This window comes from Entelurus aequoreus, linkage group LG11 (assembly GCF_033978785.1).
Source record: "Entelurus aequoreus isolate RoL-2023_Sb linkage group LG11, RoL_Eaeq_v1.1, whole genome shotgun sequence".
Lineage (NCBI taxonomy): Eukaryota > Metazoa > Chordata > Actinopteri > Syngnathiformes > Syngnathidae > Entelurus > Entelurus aequoreus.
The window spans coordinates 15,735,872-15,752,770 of record NC_084741.1 but is presented as its reverse complement, the minus strand read 5'-3'; the positions used below and the strand labels follow the sequence as shown (position 1 = coordinate 15,752,770).

Sequence of the window (16,899 nt, the reverse complement as noted above, 5' to 3'; positions counted from 1 at the left end):
AAAAAAAAAGTTTATCAGTTTGATCAAATATGTTGTATTTGTAGCATATTCAACTGAATATGGGTTGAAAATTATTTTCAAATCATTGTATTCCGTTTATATTTACATCTAACACAATTTCCCAACTCATATGGAAACGGGGTTTGTACATCAACGATATGATTTGTCTAAAATATAAGAAAAAAAGAGATTTTCGATTTTTCTATCAATTAAGAATCGTAAAAATAAAAATCGTGATTCAATCAAAAATCTATTTTTTTGACACGTTTTCTGATGTTGGGGCCTGAACTTCTGAACAACAGCAGCAGCCAAACCCAGCACACGACCCCCTTCCTCCACTCCAAACACGCCGCCATAATCCCGCGCTATCAGCGCACTCATCTGCCAGACGAGGAAGCGGCCGAGAGCAAACAGTCCAAGACACAAAAGACCACTTTCACCTTGATCAGCCAGGCAGGCCGGCGTCTCGTGAAAGACATGAAAGACGGCTGAAGATTACACCTGAGAGGAACCACGGAGACCTTCAAAGAGGAAGACCAGCTCTTGGATCAGAGAGAGAAAGAGAGACGCACAAAAACAAGATGGCATCCCTAACATCTGATAGGGGAACATCTGGATTGCACAGTTTGGAGCTCTGAAGACGGCGTCAACAATTATCATACACGTGCACGTTGAGGTCATGAGAGGGAATGAGAAGGACAGGTAGGTAGACAGACAGCGGGGGTGTCTCCAGCGAGCAGGTGAGTCTCCTGCGGGTCGTCTGTCCTGACGCTCCATTGTGTACTTATCTACTTCCTGCGTGTGTTTTGACTGTTCCTCGCATCTCTGATTAGGCCACACTCTCTCCTCCTCCTCATGGACAGCATACACTGAGTGTATTCATGCACTCTACTCAAACGGACAGGACTCCTAAAGGCTCCGCGCCAACGTTCCCTCTAAGGTGCGCGCCTGTGCAATTGCGCACTGCTCAAGCGTCCTCGGCGCACGGCAATTCTATGCCCCGCCCAAAATCAAATAAAAAAATAGGCGCATAACAATTTTCGACACATGGACACGACAGAAAAAACAGTTTTCGTCATCGTTGTTCAAATATTGTAACGTCTGTCGAGATGCTTTGAGGACATTAATTCCATCCATCACTTTACTGAGCAAAACTCTTTATTGTCGGCCATAAACACATCACCAAAACATTAGTAAAAAAAATTATATCTAGCAAAAGTGGTCATTTTCTGCAGTACAAACCAGACCAAAAGCAACTTTGTTATATCAACAGCAGCCGCTCGCTCTTTCTCACTTGTGCCAACACATGCACATATGGCACTTAGCCAGTGATGCGTTTACAGCCACACGAAAAGTCGGACAACTCCAACACCACACATAAAGTCAGGCATGTGATTTGACCACAATGAAAAAGACTGAAAACATTTCCGGAAGGCCCCCAGCCAGGTCTCCTGGTGGGGGGACAAGGGGGGCAACGGCCCCCGAAGCCTCCTGGTTTTTCACCAATTTAACATGCTAAAATTAACAAAGACAGCACCATTTGAAGAAAATATTTTAGTGTTTAAAGACATGAAAACATCATTAATAGAACATACATAACCCAATTATCCTAATGAATCACTGTATATGGTTCAGTCCCAACAGTATTTAGTCACTAATATTTACATCTTGTGTTCATTTCACAACCACAGGTGTCACATTGATCAGTGTAAACATTTAATTATTTTCGCCAAAATAGGATATACATTTATGAAAATAATTAAACATGTTTAGTATTGTTTACTCATATTTGAAAATAGGAAATAATAATAATGTGAGGACACTGACATATTGCATGAAACAAGTGTGAAAATATTTACCTTCAAGATTGTTACACCACTGACAATAGTTTCAAAAGACTACATAAGAACTTAATATTACAAAATAGTATTATATGCAAATGTATTTCAAATAAATTGTTAACTGGAATCAATAATGCGACTCTTTGAATTTCTGTAATTTCATAATTAAGGCTGAAACGACGCATCGACGTAGTCGACGTCATCGGTTACGTAAATACGTCGACGCCGTTTTTGTGCGTCGACGCGTCGCATAATGACGTCACACTACCGTCATGGCGAAGCGCAAAGCAGACGATCAAAGAAGACGATGCGAGCGGTGCGAGCGAGGGGGGAAAATCATGCCAAAAGTGGTCAAAAGTGTGGGAGTATTTCAATAAACGGCCTAATAATGTTGTTGTATGCACACTGTGTCGAGCGGAAATGGCCTATCATAGCAGCACAACGGCTATGAACGAACATTTGAAAAGAAAACCATCAACTAGTCAATCGTCCGCGCGAGCATACGTTGTCATCATTACACAAAAACATGAATGTGTCATTTGTATCTGCTAGGGGTGTAACGGTACGTGTTTTGTATTGAACCGTTTCGGTACGGGGCTTTCGGTTCGGTACGGGGGTGTACCGAACGAGTTTCTAAGCTAAAGCTAAAGTCTTAACAAGCTGCTTTGCTCCGTCTGCCTCTGTCTCAGCACGCAGCGTTGTCCCACCCACACAACCATCTGATTGGTACACACGCAGCATTGTCCCACCCACACAACCATCTGATTGGTACACACGAAGCATTATCAGCCAATCAGCAGTGCGTATTCAGAGCGCATGTAGTCAGCGCTTCAGCGTGGAGCAGATAGGTGTTTAGCAGGTGAGCATCAGGCAGCGGACTCTCCCCAAATGATAATAAACACCTCCCAGTCAACTACTAGTAACATCACTATGAGCCCGTTGACCTTCTAGAAACTTAAACTGCAGCTCAGCTCACTCGCAATCCTGGCTTGAGGTGAAGGCTAATTAGCTCTCAGTTCCAGCCACATCGACCCCTTCTGAGCGCCTATTTTCAGATGCTGGGAATATTGTAAACAAGAAAAGAACCAAAGAATGTAGACATGCTAACCTTTCTTCATTACAACTGTTAGACACTCACTGGAATGAGTAGAATTGGTTATTGTGTACTGTGTTGGACTGGATGTTTATTTTGCACATTTTAAAAGCAATACTTAATGTTTACAGTGCTCCATAATATTTAGATTGGCACTTTTTTGTATTGGATGTTTATCTTTATTTTTGCACATTTTAGCAAATAAGCAATACTTTCACTTTTGTTGAAATGTTTACACTGTTGTTACAGAATATTTCGTTTTGCACTTTTTTGTATTGGATGTTTATCTTTATTTTTGCACATTTTAAAGCAAAATAAGCAATACTTTTACTTTTGAAATGCTTACACTATTGCAGAATATTAAGATTTGCACTGGATGTTGACTTTTATATTTGCACATTAAAAAGCAAATAAGCTACTTTTAATTTTGTTAAATGTTAAAAGTTTTAAATGTTTACATTGTTACAGAATATTTAGTCATGTTGTTGTCAATGTTGACTGAGTGGCCATACTTCTTTTTGTTTGTAAATAAAAGCCATGCCTTTTGAAAAAACGGGCCTACATTTATTTTTTCATCTTAATTTTGAATAAAAAAATAATCGGTAAAAGGAAAAATAATCTATAGATTAATCGAAAAAAATAATCTATAGATTAACCGATTAATCGAAAAAAAATAATCTATAGATTAATCGATAGAAAAATAATCGTTAGCTGCAGCCTTATTCATAATATATTTTCACGTGGCTTTTTATTTTTAGAAAAACCCATTTATATTTCGCAAAGCAATAATTGGTTAATATTTAAAACAAACATGTGTATTTCGCAAGCAAATATTTTTTTAGCTTACCTCATTATTAACAACCCTGTCTGCAACTGAAGTGGGTTGTTTGGGTGGATCTTTCCTCTCGATGTCTACGGCAGTTGTCGATGTAAACAAAGGATGAAGTCCGTAAGGTTTGCTCACTTTCGGTTGACATCCAAAAGTACCAGCGAGTGAAAAGTTCGTTTTCCTTGCTTCAAGTTGTTTCATATGTTTTTGGCGTTTCGCATGTACTTCCAAAACCTTGAAACCTCGTGATCCATAGTCAATATGATCATTACACCACATGCACAAAACCTTTTCGGGACGATCGATTTTCCGAATAAAATCACCGAACAAAGTTGTAACTTCCTTCTTCCCAACAGTATCAGTGATTTCCCTTTCCATCCAGTCTCATCGAAACTTATTTTTGACATGTTTATCAATTTCTTTTACTCGTAAAGCGTCCTTTCTCTCGAGAACCGACATCGTTTACATATGGAAAATGGCCGTAATAACCATTATGAATGATGACGTTATTAACGTCATCATTCATAACAGATGTCCTGATTGGTCACAAGGAACATATCGACCAATCAACTACGGCGTAATATTAACTACGTCTCGAATCTTGATTTAGGGTCGGAAAAAAAAACAGAAAAACGGGAGATAATTATTTTTATTCCCGAGATCAAAAAAGACGGAATTCCGACTTTAGACGGAAAAATCACATCCTTGTAAAGTGTCATTCCAGGTCGTTACACTATGATTTACAAATCAAATGTGTGCTTATTCTAGTGTCATTTATTAGGAATCTTAATTTATAAATATTAATCATGTAAGGCTGTTAGTATATTAAATAAATACTAATAAAAATATATTTTTTACAAACAGGAAGTTGCAGGAATGTACACATGATCACCTGCTTACATCTCATTGTGCAACATGTGAATGTTTTAATGGGAACTAAATGCAATGTCTGAAAGGGGTACAAACTATTTCCAAAGCAGGACCTCCACCCAGACAAACAATACAAGTACACAGTTCATGAAAAACAATATTTTTTGTTGTCGTCATTGTAAGTGGGCCTAAACACTTATGTTAGAAAATCATCTCATGGAAATGACTGCTGTCATTTGATTATAATTATAAGAGAATGTCTGTCTATCTGTGTTGGCCCTGCGATGAGGTGGTGACTTGTCCAGGGTGTACCCTGCCTTCCGCCCGAATGCAGCTGAGATAGGCTCCAGCGACCCCGAAAGGGACAAGCGGTAGAAAATGGATGGATGGATGGAGATTGAACTTGTTATTTGGTCAGGTTTGGGACAGGTGTGCTGCTGGTGTAGCCACAGTGTGCACGTCTGATGTTGCTCACGTGGGCTCCACTGAATGCTCAGGGAGTTTTTGCGTTTGCTCACACACATGAACAATTAGAGGGAACATTGCTCCGCGCCTCTCCGGGTTTCCCCTTAATTGATCGTAGCGACCCACCGCAGCAAAACAAAAGCCGTCACACCTTAAAAATGTGTTTTGTTTTTTTAACGTGAAAACAAATTAAAGTACCGTAATTTCCGGACTATAAGCCGCTACTTTTTCCCCTCGTTCTGGTCCCTGCGGCTTATACAAGGGTGCGGCTTATTTACGGCCTGTTCTTCTCCGACACCGACGAAGAGGATTTCGATGGTTTTAGTACGCAGGAGGAAGACGATGACACAATGATTAAAGACTGACTGGTAGGCTGGTTATTTTGATAACGTACAGGCGAGCACTTTGTATTACTTTGCACCGTTGTATTATTTGTACTCTGCACGAATGCTGTTCGCCATGTCAAAGATGTGAAAGTTTGATTGAATGATTGAAAGATTTATTGTTAATAAATGGGACGCTTTGCGTTCCCAAACAGTCATCTCTGTCCCGACAATCCCCTCCGTGGTAGCAGGAACCCCTACATACTACGGTAATTACACATCAAAACCCTGCGGCTTATAGTCGGGTGCGGCTTATATATGGAGCAATCTGTATTTTCCCCTAAATTTAGCTGGTGCGGCTTATAGTCAGGTGCGGCTTATAGTCCGGAAATTACGGTAATATAATGTATGAATTAATGTTGTACGGTATACTGGTAGTGGTATAGTGCCGCGATACTAATGAATCATATTCGGTACTATACCGCCTCTAAAAAAGTACCGGTCCGCTGATTTTATACACTGGGCCAAGTGATTAGGACACCTGATTCTCATCATTTGGATGGGTGGCCAAATACTTTTGGCAATATAGTGTATCTTCATATATTAAATATAGCCTATAATTTGACCAATGCACCAAAGATTTGGACGCCGGAAAAAAACTTTGCTTACCGAAACCGAATGTTGTGATGACGTATCCACTTCCGCTGGCCGGCTGCGTCTTTCCCCGCGCACGCAAATGACGTCGCTTGCCCAAAAATGACGAAAAAGTCGAATTCAGGACTCATTTCCCTTTAGACTGCAGTCACATGTGAAAAGATTTGATTCCAATCAGATTCAGCCTACCTTCTGATGTGGCCTGAATCTGATGCGAAAAGATCAGATTTGAACAGCGCCGCCGAAACCGGATGTTGTGATGACGTAAGCCGAGGGTATCAAACTCGTCTTCATTGAGGGCCACAACACAGTGATGGCTTTTTTTAAATCAATTTAAATGATAAATGTGGTTAATAACCTGTGATTAATCATGATCATTGTTACTATAACAATCTACAAGGTTAATATAGTTGGCTTCTCTTTCTTCCCCTCCATGTATCTGCTTTATTTTGTATATCAAGTTATCATTACATGTATGCATTGTTGCATTTGAACAATTGTATTGTTGATAATAGAGGTAATTATTGTTATTATTCATTATCAATAGTGCTATTTCTACTGGTATTTGTATTACTCCATTTATAGTGTAATAATGTTCATTGTCATTTTTGTATTATTATTTATTCACTAACTGCTTCTTTGCTATCACTTTTACCATCATATTTGCACATATCCTATTTGCTGATGTTGTTTTATTTTTATTTTTGTTGTTATTGTTGTGTTTGCTGTTGTCTCTCTGTCTTATCCCCCTCTTGTCCCCACAATTTCCCCCTCTGTCTTCCTTTTTTTCCTCTTTCTATCCCCTCCTGCTGCGGCCCGACTGCACCAAATAATAATATAAATACATTTAATAAAGTCAAATACAAATAAGGCAACAAGAGAAGGCAACACTTCTCTTTTGTAAAAGTAAATTTGTACAGCCGATATGGGCATCTACATCAACTATATCAGTGGTCCCCAACCTTTTTGTAGCTGCGGACCGGTCAACGCTTGAAAATTTGTCCCACGGACCGAGGGGGAGGGGTGAAATTAAAAAAAAAAAAAAAAAGTTTTTTTTATTTTTATAAAGAAATACAATCCTGTGTGCTTACGGACTGTATCCCTGCAGACTGTATTGATCTATATTGATATATAATGTATATATTGTGTTTTTTATGTTGATTTAATTAAACAAAAAAAACAAAAAAAATTTTTTTTTTTTTTTTTTTTATTTCTTGTGCGGCCCGGTACCAATCGGTGGTTGGGGACCACTGAACTATATGATTTGCCTGAGTAGCTGGACAGGACAAAAAATTTAAAATATAGAAAAATAATGATAATTCGAAATTCAAGTGTGATTCATCATATTGTAAAAATATAATTTGACAGCAGTCATGTAAACGTATAATCACCTCATGATATTATTGCACAATTGCCTATGCATTTGATAATTAAATGTTTTAATTAGAGATGTCCGATAATGTCTTTTTTGCCGATATCCGATATTCCGATATTGTCCAACTCTTAACTACCGATTCCGATATCAACCGATACCGATATATACAGTCGTGGTATTAACACATTGTTATGCCTAATTTTGTTGTGATGCCCCACTGGATGCATTAAACAATGTAACAAGGTTTTCCAAAATAAATCAACTCAAGTTATGGAAAAAAATGCCAACATGGCACTGCCATATTTATTATTGAAGTCACAAAGTGCATTATTTTTTTTAACATGCCTCAAAACAGCAGCTTGGAATTTGGGACATGCTCTCCCTGAGAGAGCATGAGGAGGTTGAGGTGGGCGGGGTTGAGGTGGAGCGGGTAGGGGGTAGCGGGGGGTGTTTATTGTAGCGTCCCGGAAGAGTTAGTGCTGCAAGGGGTTCTGGGTATTTGTTCTGTTGTGTTCATGTTGTGTTACGGTGCGGATGTTCTCCCGAAATGTGTTTGTCATTCTTGTTTGGTGTGGGTTAACAGTGTGGCGCATATTTGTAACAGTGTTAAAGTTGTTTATACGGACACCCTCAGTGTGACCTGTATGGCTGTTGACCAAGTATGCTTGCATTCACTTGTGTGGGTGAAAAGCCGTAGATATTATGTGATTGGGCCGGCTCGCAAAGGCAGTGCCTTTAAGGCACGCCCCAAATATTGTTGTCTGGGTGGAAATCGGGAGAAATTCGGGAGAATGGTTGCCCCGGGAGATTTTCGGGAGGGGCACTGAAATTCGGGAGTCTCCCGGGAAAATCGGGAGGGTTGGCAAGTATGACTGGGAGACGCAACTGCTCTGTACTTCTCCCTACGTCCGTGTACCACTCCGTACAGCGGCGTTTTAAAAAGTCATAAATTGTACTTTTTGAAACCGATACCGATAATTTCCAATACTACATTTTAAAGCATTTATCGGCCAATAATATCGGCAGTCCGATATTATCGGACATCTCTAGTTTTAATGTACAAACTGATGGATAACTTCCTTTGAAAAGGTAAGCAAAGTTAGATATTTAACTATTTATTTTTATCTTTACAAAATATTTTTGCTACACGGTATCTAATAATATAATAATTGGTATGATCAGATAATTTTAAGGTTTCTGTCAAAATTGAAAGTGAATGGCATACTTTAACTAGAGATGTCCAATAATATCGGACTGCCGATATTATCGGCCGATAAATGCTTTAAAATGTGATATCAGAAATGATCGGAATCGGTTTCAAAAAGTAAAATGTATGACTTTTTAAAACGCCGCTGTACGGAGTGGTACACGGACGTAGGGAGAAGCACAGAGCGCCAATAAACCTTAAAGGCACTGCCTGAGGGATCGAAGGTCACAGGCATATAATGTGCAGTGAATACGTGCAGTGATTTCTCTAAATTCTCTGATCCTTTTGATGATATTACGGACCGTAGATGGGGAAATCTCTAAATTCCTTGCAATAGTTCGTTGAGAAATGTTGCTCTTAAACTGTTGAACAATTTGCTCGCGCATTTGTTGACAAAGTGGTGACCCTCGCCCCATCCTGGTTTGTGAATGACTGAGCATTTCATGGAAGCTGATTTTATACCCAATCATGGCACCCACCTGTTCCCAATTAGCCTGTTCACCTGTGGGATGTTCCAAAAAAAGTGTTTGATGAGCATTCCTCAACTTTCTCAGTCTTTATTACCACTAGTGCCAGCTTTTTTGAAACATGTTGCAGGCATCAAATTCCAAATGAGCTAACATTTGCAAAAAATAACGAAGTTTTCCATTTGGAACATTACATATCTTGTCTTTGCAGTCTATTTGCAAATCATTGTATTCTCTTTTTATTTACCATTTACACAACGTGCCAACTTCACTGCTTTTGGGTTTTGTACTTACAGTGTGTATATAAAACAGTTATGGAGGATTTTGGATGTTTTTAGAGTGCTGTATAAGCAGAATAGAACGACTCTCCTTACTTCCGTTGTTAGCTGACTTTTGCTAGCGTTTATTTACAATTTAGAATGCTTAAAAACAAAAGAAAACATATGTGAGCTTGACACAGATGCTTGGATTGCAAATTAAAGGTTCCAAAGTTAGAAGTCCCCAAAAAAGTGCAGTTTCCCTTAAAGTTCTTGTAATTCTTTGCATGAAAACGAAGAAAACATGGATTATGTCATGATTGTTGTGGTCTGGCCCAAGCCCACTTGACATTGAATAAGGGTTTATGTCATACTTGCCAACCTTGAGACCTCCGATACCGGGAGGTGGGGGGTCGGGGGTCGGGGGGCGTGGTCGGGGGTGGGGCGTGGTTAAGAGGGGAATATATTTAAGCTAGAATTCACCAACTCAAGTATTTCATATATATGTATATATATATATATATATATATATATATATATATATATATATATACATATGTATGAAATACTTGACTTTCAGTGAATTCTAGCTATATATATATATATATATATATATATATATATATATATAACAGGTGTCACAACATTGCTGTTTACAGCAGACGAACTGCTTTACGGTAGACTAAACGTGACTGCTGCTGTTGTGTGTTGTTACCGTGCTGGGAGGACGTTAATGAAACTGCCTAACAATAAACCCACATAAGAAACCAAGAACTCGCCCTCGATCATTCTACAGTTATGACGTCATTGGGCAGGCAAGCTGTTTATATTGTGGGAAAGCGGACGTGAGAACAGGCTGTCTCCACTCAGGTCCGCATTGAGCTGGAGGGGGCGTGGCCTCCAGCTCCGGCTGAATACCGGGAGTTTGTCGGGAGAAAATTTCTGCCGGGAGGTTATCGGGAGAGGCGCTGAATACCGGGAGTCTCCCGCTAAAAACGGGAGGGTTGGCAAGTATGGTTTATGTGGCCCCTTTGCCAAAATGAGTCGTAGGCGACAGAGGGCCTCTATAGCGCCCCGTGTGGTGGAGTGCAAGAAGCTGAGGTTTGCCTGGTGTTACTACTGTCAGTTACAGCGTTTCTATCATTGCTCAAAGAAGTGCACGTGTGTTCCATACCGTGAACAGGTATCGCAGCGGCGTACATCTCTTTCAGCAGGTCACAGAACGTGTGAGCGTTGCCTTCAGGGGAAATGGGACGGAACAGTTTCTGGATGAAGGGCCGGTCGCTTGTCGTCTGCAACAAATGAAGGGCTCAGTAAATGCAATGTACAGCACCGATTAATAATAATAATCCAGATATTAGTATTTGTGTGTAACAGCAATATATTCATACTATTTTTCTAACTACAAGCACAATAATAAACATGTTTCTCAGTAAATATGTCTCAGTGAGCGTTATTGTGTCGGCATTGTGTTTACTCTCATTGCGTTGTGCAAAGTGTATTCCATGAAGTAGTAGCCGCGTGTAAATAAGTGATGAAGCTTCTCTTTCTTTGCAGCTTCTCTCATCCCTTGTGCTTCTTCCACAAGGCAGTCAAGCGATGACGCACATGAACAAAACCAGGTTTGAGTCAATTTGTCAACTTTACGTAAGTCGAAGGATGCGGCGATCAAAAAAAATAAACGATGGGGCCCACTGGTTCTTAACCTGGGTTCGATCGAACCCTAGGGGTTCGGTGAGTCGGCCTCAAGGGTTCGACGGAGCATCCGCCGCGGAGGTCAAGACACACCCGACTCATCGTGTAAATAACAACTTCTCTCTATCGGCGTATTATGGATACCCCCAAACAATGTTCCCTTTAATTTCCCATATGCTTGAGCATTCAGCATGTGAGCGACGTCAGAAATGCACATGCACTGTGGCCACACCAGCAGCACGCCAGTCCCAAACCTGACTAAATAACAAGTTAAATGTTTTGTTATTATAATCAAATGACAGCAGTCATTTCCATGAGATTATTTTCTAATATACACTACCGTTCAAAAGTTTGGGGTCACCCAAACAATTTTGTGGAATAGCCTTCATTTCTAAGAACAAGAATAGACTGTCGAGTTTCAGATGAAAGTTCTCTTTTTCTGGCCATTTTGAGCTTTTTATTGACCCCACAAATGTGATGCTCCAGAAACTCAATCTGCTCAAAGGAAGGTCAGTTTTGTAGCTTCTGTAACGAGCTAAACTGTTTTCAGATGTGTGAACATGATTGCACAAGGGTTTTCTAATCATCAATTAGCCTTCTGAGCCATTGAGCAAACACATTGTACCATTAGAACACTGGAGTGATAGTTGCTGGAAATGGGCCTCTATACCCCTATGTAGATATTGCACCAAAAACCAGACATTTGCAGCTAGAATAGTCATTTACCACATTAGCAATGTATAGAGTGTATTTCTTTAAAGTTAAGACTAGTTTAAAGTTATCTTCATTGAAAAGTACAGTGCTTTTCCTTCAAAAATAAGGACATTTCAATGTGACCCCAAACTTTTGAACGGTAGTGTAAGTGTTTTGGCCAACTTACAATGACAATAACAAAAAACATGGTTTTTCATGAGCTGTGTACTTGGTGGGGGGTCCTGCTTTGGAAATAATTTGTACCCCTTTCAGATATCGCATTTAGGTCCCACTAAAACATTCACATGTTGCACAATGAGATGTAAACATGGGATCATGTGTACATTCCTGTAACTTTCTGTTTGTAAAATATATCTTAATTAGTATTTTTTAATATAATAACATAATTTCATGATTAATATTTAGAAATTAAGATTAAATTAAGAAAAACATTTTTTTTTTCACTGAAGAAGGGTTCGGTGAATGCGCATATGAAACTGGTGGGGTTCGGTACCTCCAACAAGGTTAAGAACCACTACGATAGGCCAATGCCGACGAGCGTGAATTCTGGCCTATAAGTGGCTACTTTTTTCCCTACACTTTGAACTAGATAATATCGGACTGCAGATATTATCGGCCGATAAATGTTTTAAAATGTAATATCAGAAATTATGGGTATCGGTTTCAAAAAGTAAAATTTATGACTTTTTAAAACGCCGCTGTACGGAGTGGTACACGGACGTAGGGAGAAGTACAGAGCGCCAATAAACCTTAAAGGCACTGCCTTCGCATGCCGGCCCAATCACATAATATCTACGGCTTTTCCACACACACAAGTGAATGCAAGGCATACTTGGTCAACAGCCACAACTTTAACACTGTTACAAATATGCGCCACACTGTGAACCCACAACAAACAAGAATGACAAATAACGCATTTCGTAACTTATACATCTGTGGCTTATAGTCCTGTACAGCCAATATATGGGGAAAAAATGTTTCCTAAAAATAAGTGGGTACGGCTTATATACTGTATATCGGTGCGCCCAATATTTCGGAAAAAAAGGTAAAGCCTTTCTATGCTGATCACAAAAGCCGCTCCCCTCTGGCTGATGGCTTTTTTTTGGTCCCATGGACCTAAAATTGGCGGCTCGCAGCTAACTGTGTATGTTCATACACAGTGTAGAGCCGCTCCACTAAGTAATAATCATTTCATTTTTTATTTATCTCCTTCATTGATGTGCATCTTTGATCAATAGACAATTAAACCTCAGCAACTAAACACACATTTACACACCAATGCCTGAGAAGGAACAGGATGAAGAAAGTCTTATATTTTCCTGCCCCCTTCAACATAACACGTAGTCTTACTTAATGGATAGCATACAAACCAAACAAATACATCCAAATATAATGAAAACAAACAAAAAACACAACAAGCGCAAAACTTCATGAAGTACAAACCGAACAAAAAAAAGTAATATACACCTCACTGGATGATACAAAACAAATACAAAACCAGACAAAAAATAAGTAAAATAACAAATATAAAGCAAAATGTAAACACTATGGCTGTCCGTATGATCTTATTGTTCTGTCTTTATGTATTTTTTTCAATTGGAATATATTTTTACAGTCTTTTATCTCATTGTAAAGAGCATTCCATAGTTTAACCCCCACCACTGATATACACAGCCTAGTCTATAAAATCCGCTACACCTCCCTGATACCGAAGTACATGTCAAACTACTTCCCTAACGTAAATGACCGCCATAACCACAACACCAGGGGGAGCTCCACTAACCACGTTAAACCCAGATTCCGAACTAACAAAGGTCTTAACTCATTCTCTTTCTATGCCACATCAATGTGGAATGCGCTCCCAACAGGTATAAAAGAAAGGGCATCTCTATCCTCCTTCAAAACCGCAATAAAAGTTCACCTCCAGGCAGCTACAACCCTAAACTAACACCCTCCCCGGATTGCTAATAATCAAATGCTAATAATCAAATGTAAACAATCAAATGCAGATACTTTTTCTTATGCCTTCTGATCTCTCTCTCTCTCTCTCTCTCTCTCTGTCCACTACTTGCTGTCCATATCCTACCCCTCCTCCCCCTCCACACCCCTGATTGTAAATAATGTAAATAATTCAATGTGATTATCTTGTGTGATGACTGTATTACGATGATAGTATATATCTGATAGTATATATCTGTATCATGAATCAATTTAAGTGGACCCCGACTTAAACAAGTTGAAAAACGTATTCGGGTGTTACCATTTAGAGGTCAATTGTACGGAATATGTACTTCACTGTGCAACCTACTAATAAAAGTCTCAATCAATCAATCAATCAAAATTGATTTTTCTTAATTAGAAGAATGCTAAAAACAGATGTTGTGTCAGCTATGTATTAGCAAAGTATATTATTAATAAATATTAGAACATTTTAGATTTTTTGCTCTTTTGTCTTACATTTTTGCTGTCGTTTATTTCCCATGTAATAATTGAATAAAAATAATAATAATATGGTTGTGTAACTGCATAACCTAGTGTATCATAAATTCTGCATGTACGAAAATATTAATGTTCAGTTACACATTTAACGGTGTTTATTATGGTTTTGTTTATAAGTTAATTAATTGAAAAAAATAAAAATACTAACCAAACTTTGCTTGTATTTTAAGTATATTCTATTTTTATTTTTAAAGCTTCTACGATTTTAGATCAGGGGTGTCTAAACGTTTTCCACCAAGTACTGAAAATTCAAGTATGGTGGAGCTATTTTGATGTTTTTTTGGGGGGAAAAAAAAAATGCAAAAAACAAATATACATATTTAAAGACAAAATGTTGTGTTATAGGTGACTAAGTATATTATTATTAATTATTAGTTTAAAAATGTCAGCTTTTTCTCATTACATTCCGATGTTTTGCTCTTTTGTCTTACATTTTTGCTGTTGTTTATTTCCCATGTAATAATTGAATAAAAATAATAATAATATGGTTGTGTAACTGCATAACCTAGTGTATCATAAATTCTGCCTGTACGAAAATATTAATGTTCTGTTTACACATTTAACAGTGTTTATTATGGTTTTGTTTATAAGTTAGTTAATTGAAAAAATTAAATAATACTAACTAAACTTTTCTTATATTTTAAGTATATTCTATTTTTATTTTTAAAGCTTCTATGATTTTAGATCAGGGGTGTCTAAACTTTTTCCACCAAGTACTGAAAATTGAAGTATGGTGGGGCTATTTTGATATTTTTTATTGGAAGAAGAAAAAAAAAAGAAAAAAAAAAAACATATTTAAAGACAAAATGTTGTGTTATAGGTGACTAAGTATATTATTATTAATTATTAGTTTAAAAATGTCAGCTTTTTCTCTTTACATTCTGATTTTTTGCTCTTTTGTCTTACATTTTTGCTGTTTATTTCCCATGTAATAATTGAATAATAATAATAATAACATGGTTGTGTAACTGCATAACCTAGTGTATCATAAATTCTGCCTGTATGAAAATATTAATGTTCAGTTCCACATTTAACGGTGTTTATTATGGTTTAGTTTATAAGTTAGTATTATTAAATTTGTTCAATTATCTAACTAAACTTTGCTCATATTTTAAGTATATTCTATTTTTATTTTTAAAGCTTCTACGGTTTTAGATAAGGGGTGTCTAAACGTTTTCCACCAAGTACTGAAAATTCAAGTATGGTGGGGCTCTTTTGAGATATTTTTATTGAAAAAAAAATGCAAAAAACAAATATACATATTTAAAGACAAAATGTTGTGTTATAGGTGACTAAGTATATTATTATTAATTATCAGTTTAAAAATGTCTTTTTCTTTTTCTCAGTACATTCCTATTTTTTGCTCTTTTGACTTACATTTTTACTGTTATTTATTTCCCATGTAATAATTGAATAAAAATGATAATAATATGGTTGTGTAACTGCATAACCTAGTGTATCATAAATTCTGCCTGTATGAAAATATTAATGTTCAGTTACACATTTTAAGTTGTTTATTATGGTTTTGTTTATAAGTTAGTTAATTGAAAAAATAAAATAATACTAACTAAACTTTGCTCATATTTTAAGTATATTCTATTTTTATTTTTAAAGCTTCTACGATTTTAGATCAGGGGTGTCTAAACTTTTTCCAAGTATGGTGGGGCCATTTTGATATTTTTTATTGAAAAAAATGCTAAAAACAATTACACATATTTAAAGACAAAACTTTGTGTTATAGGTGACTAAGTAAGTATCAATTATTAGTTTAAAATGTCAGCTTTTTTCATTACATTCCAATTTTTTTGCTCTTTTTCCTTACATTTCTACTGTTTTTAGATACAGCACAGGCCAAAAGTTTGGACAAACCTTCCCATTTCAATGCATTTTCTTTATTTTCATGACTATGACTGTAGGTTGTCACTGAAGGCATCAAAACTATGACACCTTTGAAGTGAAAACCATTTCAGAATGAAGAATGAAGAATGACTTGAAGCTCATCGAGAGAATGCCAAGAGCGTGTAAAGCGGTAATCAGAGCAAAGGGTGGCTATTTTGAAGAAACTAGAATATAAAACATAATTTCAGTGATTTCACCTTTGTTAAGTACATAACTCTACATGTGTTCATTCATAGTTTTGATGCCTTCAGTGACAATCTAAAATGTAAATAGTCATGAAAATAAAGAAAATGAATGAATGAGGAGACGGTGTGTCCAAACTTTTGGCCTGTACTGTATATACGTTATTATCTGAAAATACAAAACTATATATTTACACAAAGTATCAGTATCGGATCGACATCGACGATACCAGCCCGAATTTTACCTGGTATCAGATCGTAAAGAAAATCAGTGGTATCGCACATCACTAGATGTCAGAAAGCAGCTTGTTGTAAAAAATTATATACGAAAAAAAATTGGCGAAAGAACCACCATTACATGTTGTGTAGACCACAATGAAGTGTTTAAATGCAGAAATAAAATAAGTAGTAGATAGTACACTGCAAAAAGTCAGTGGAAAAAAAATACAAAAATGAGGGGTATTTTATTGGAAGTAAGCAAAATTATCTGCCAATAGAACAGGAAAATTCGGCTTGTTAAGACTTTCCA

At 37.4% G+C, this 16,899-nt stretch overlaps 1 protein-coding gene across 3 annotated transcripts in view; it reads right to left on the bottom strand.

The window, feature by feature from the left end:
* Nucleotides 1–16,899, bottom strand: part of atg5 (ATG5 autophagy related 5 homolog (S. cerevisiae)) — a 190,148-nt gene that overhangs the window by 128,180 nt on the left and 45,069 nt on the right. For all 3 annotated transcript variants that reach the window (XR_009827721.1, XM_062062610.1, XM_062062609.1), the window contains exon 7: nt 10,556–10,673. Coding sequence is in view for 2 of the 3 variants with exons in the window: in XM_062062610.1 (XP_061918594.1) it covers nt 10,556–10,673 (118 nt within the window). In the remaining variant the exon portion in view is untranslated. The remainder of the gene's footprint in view (nt 1–10,555; nt 10,674–16,899) is intronic.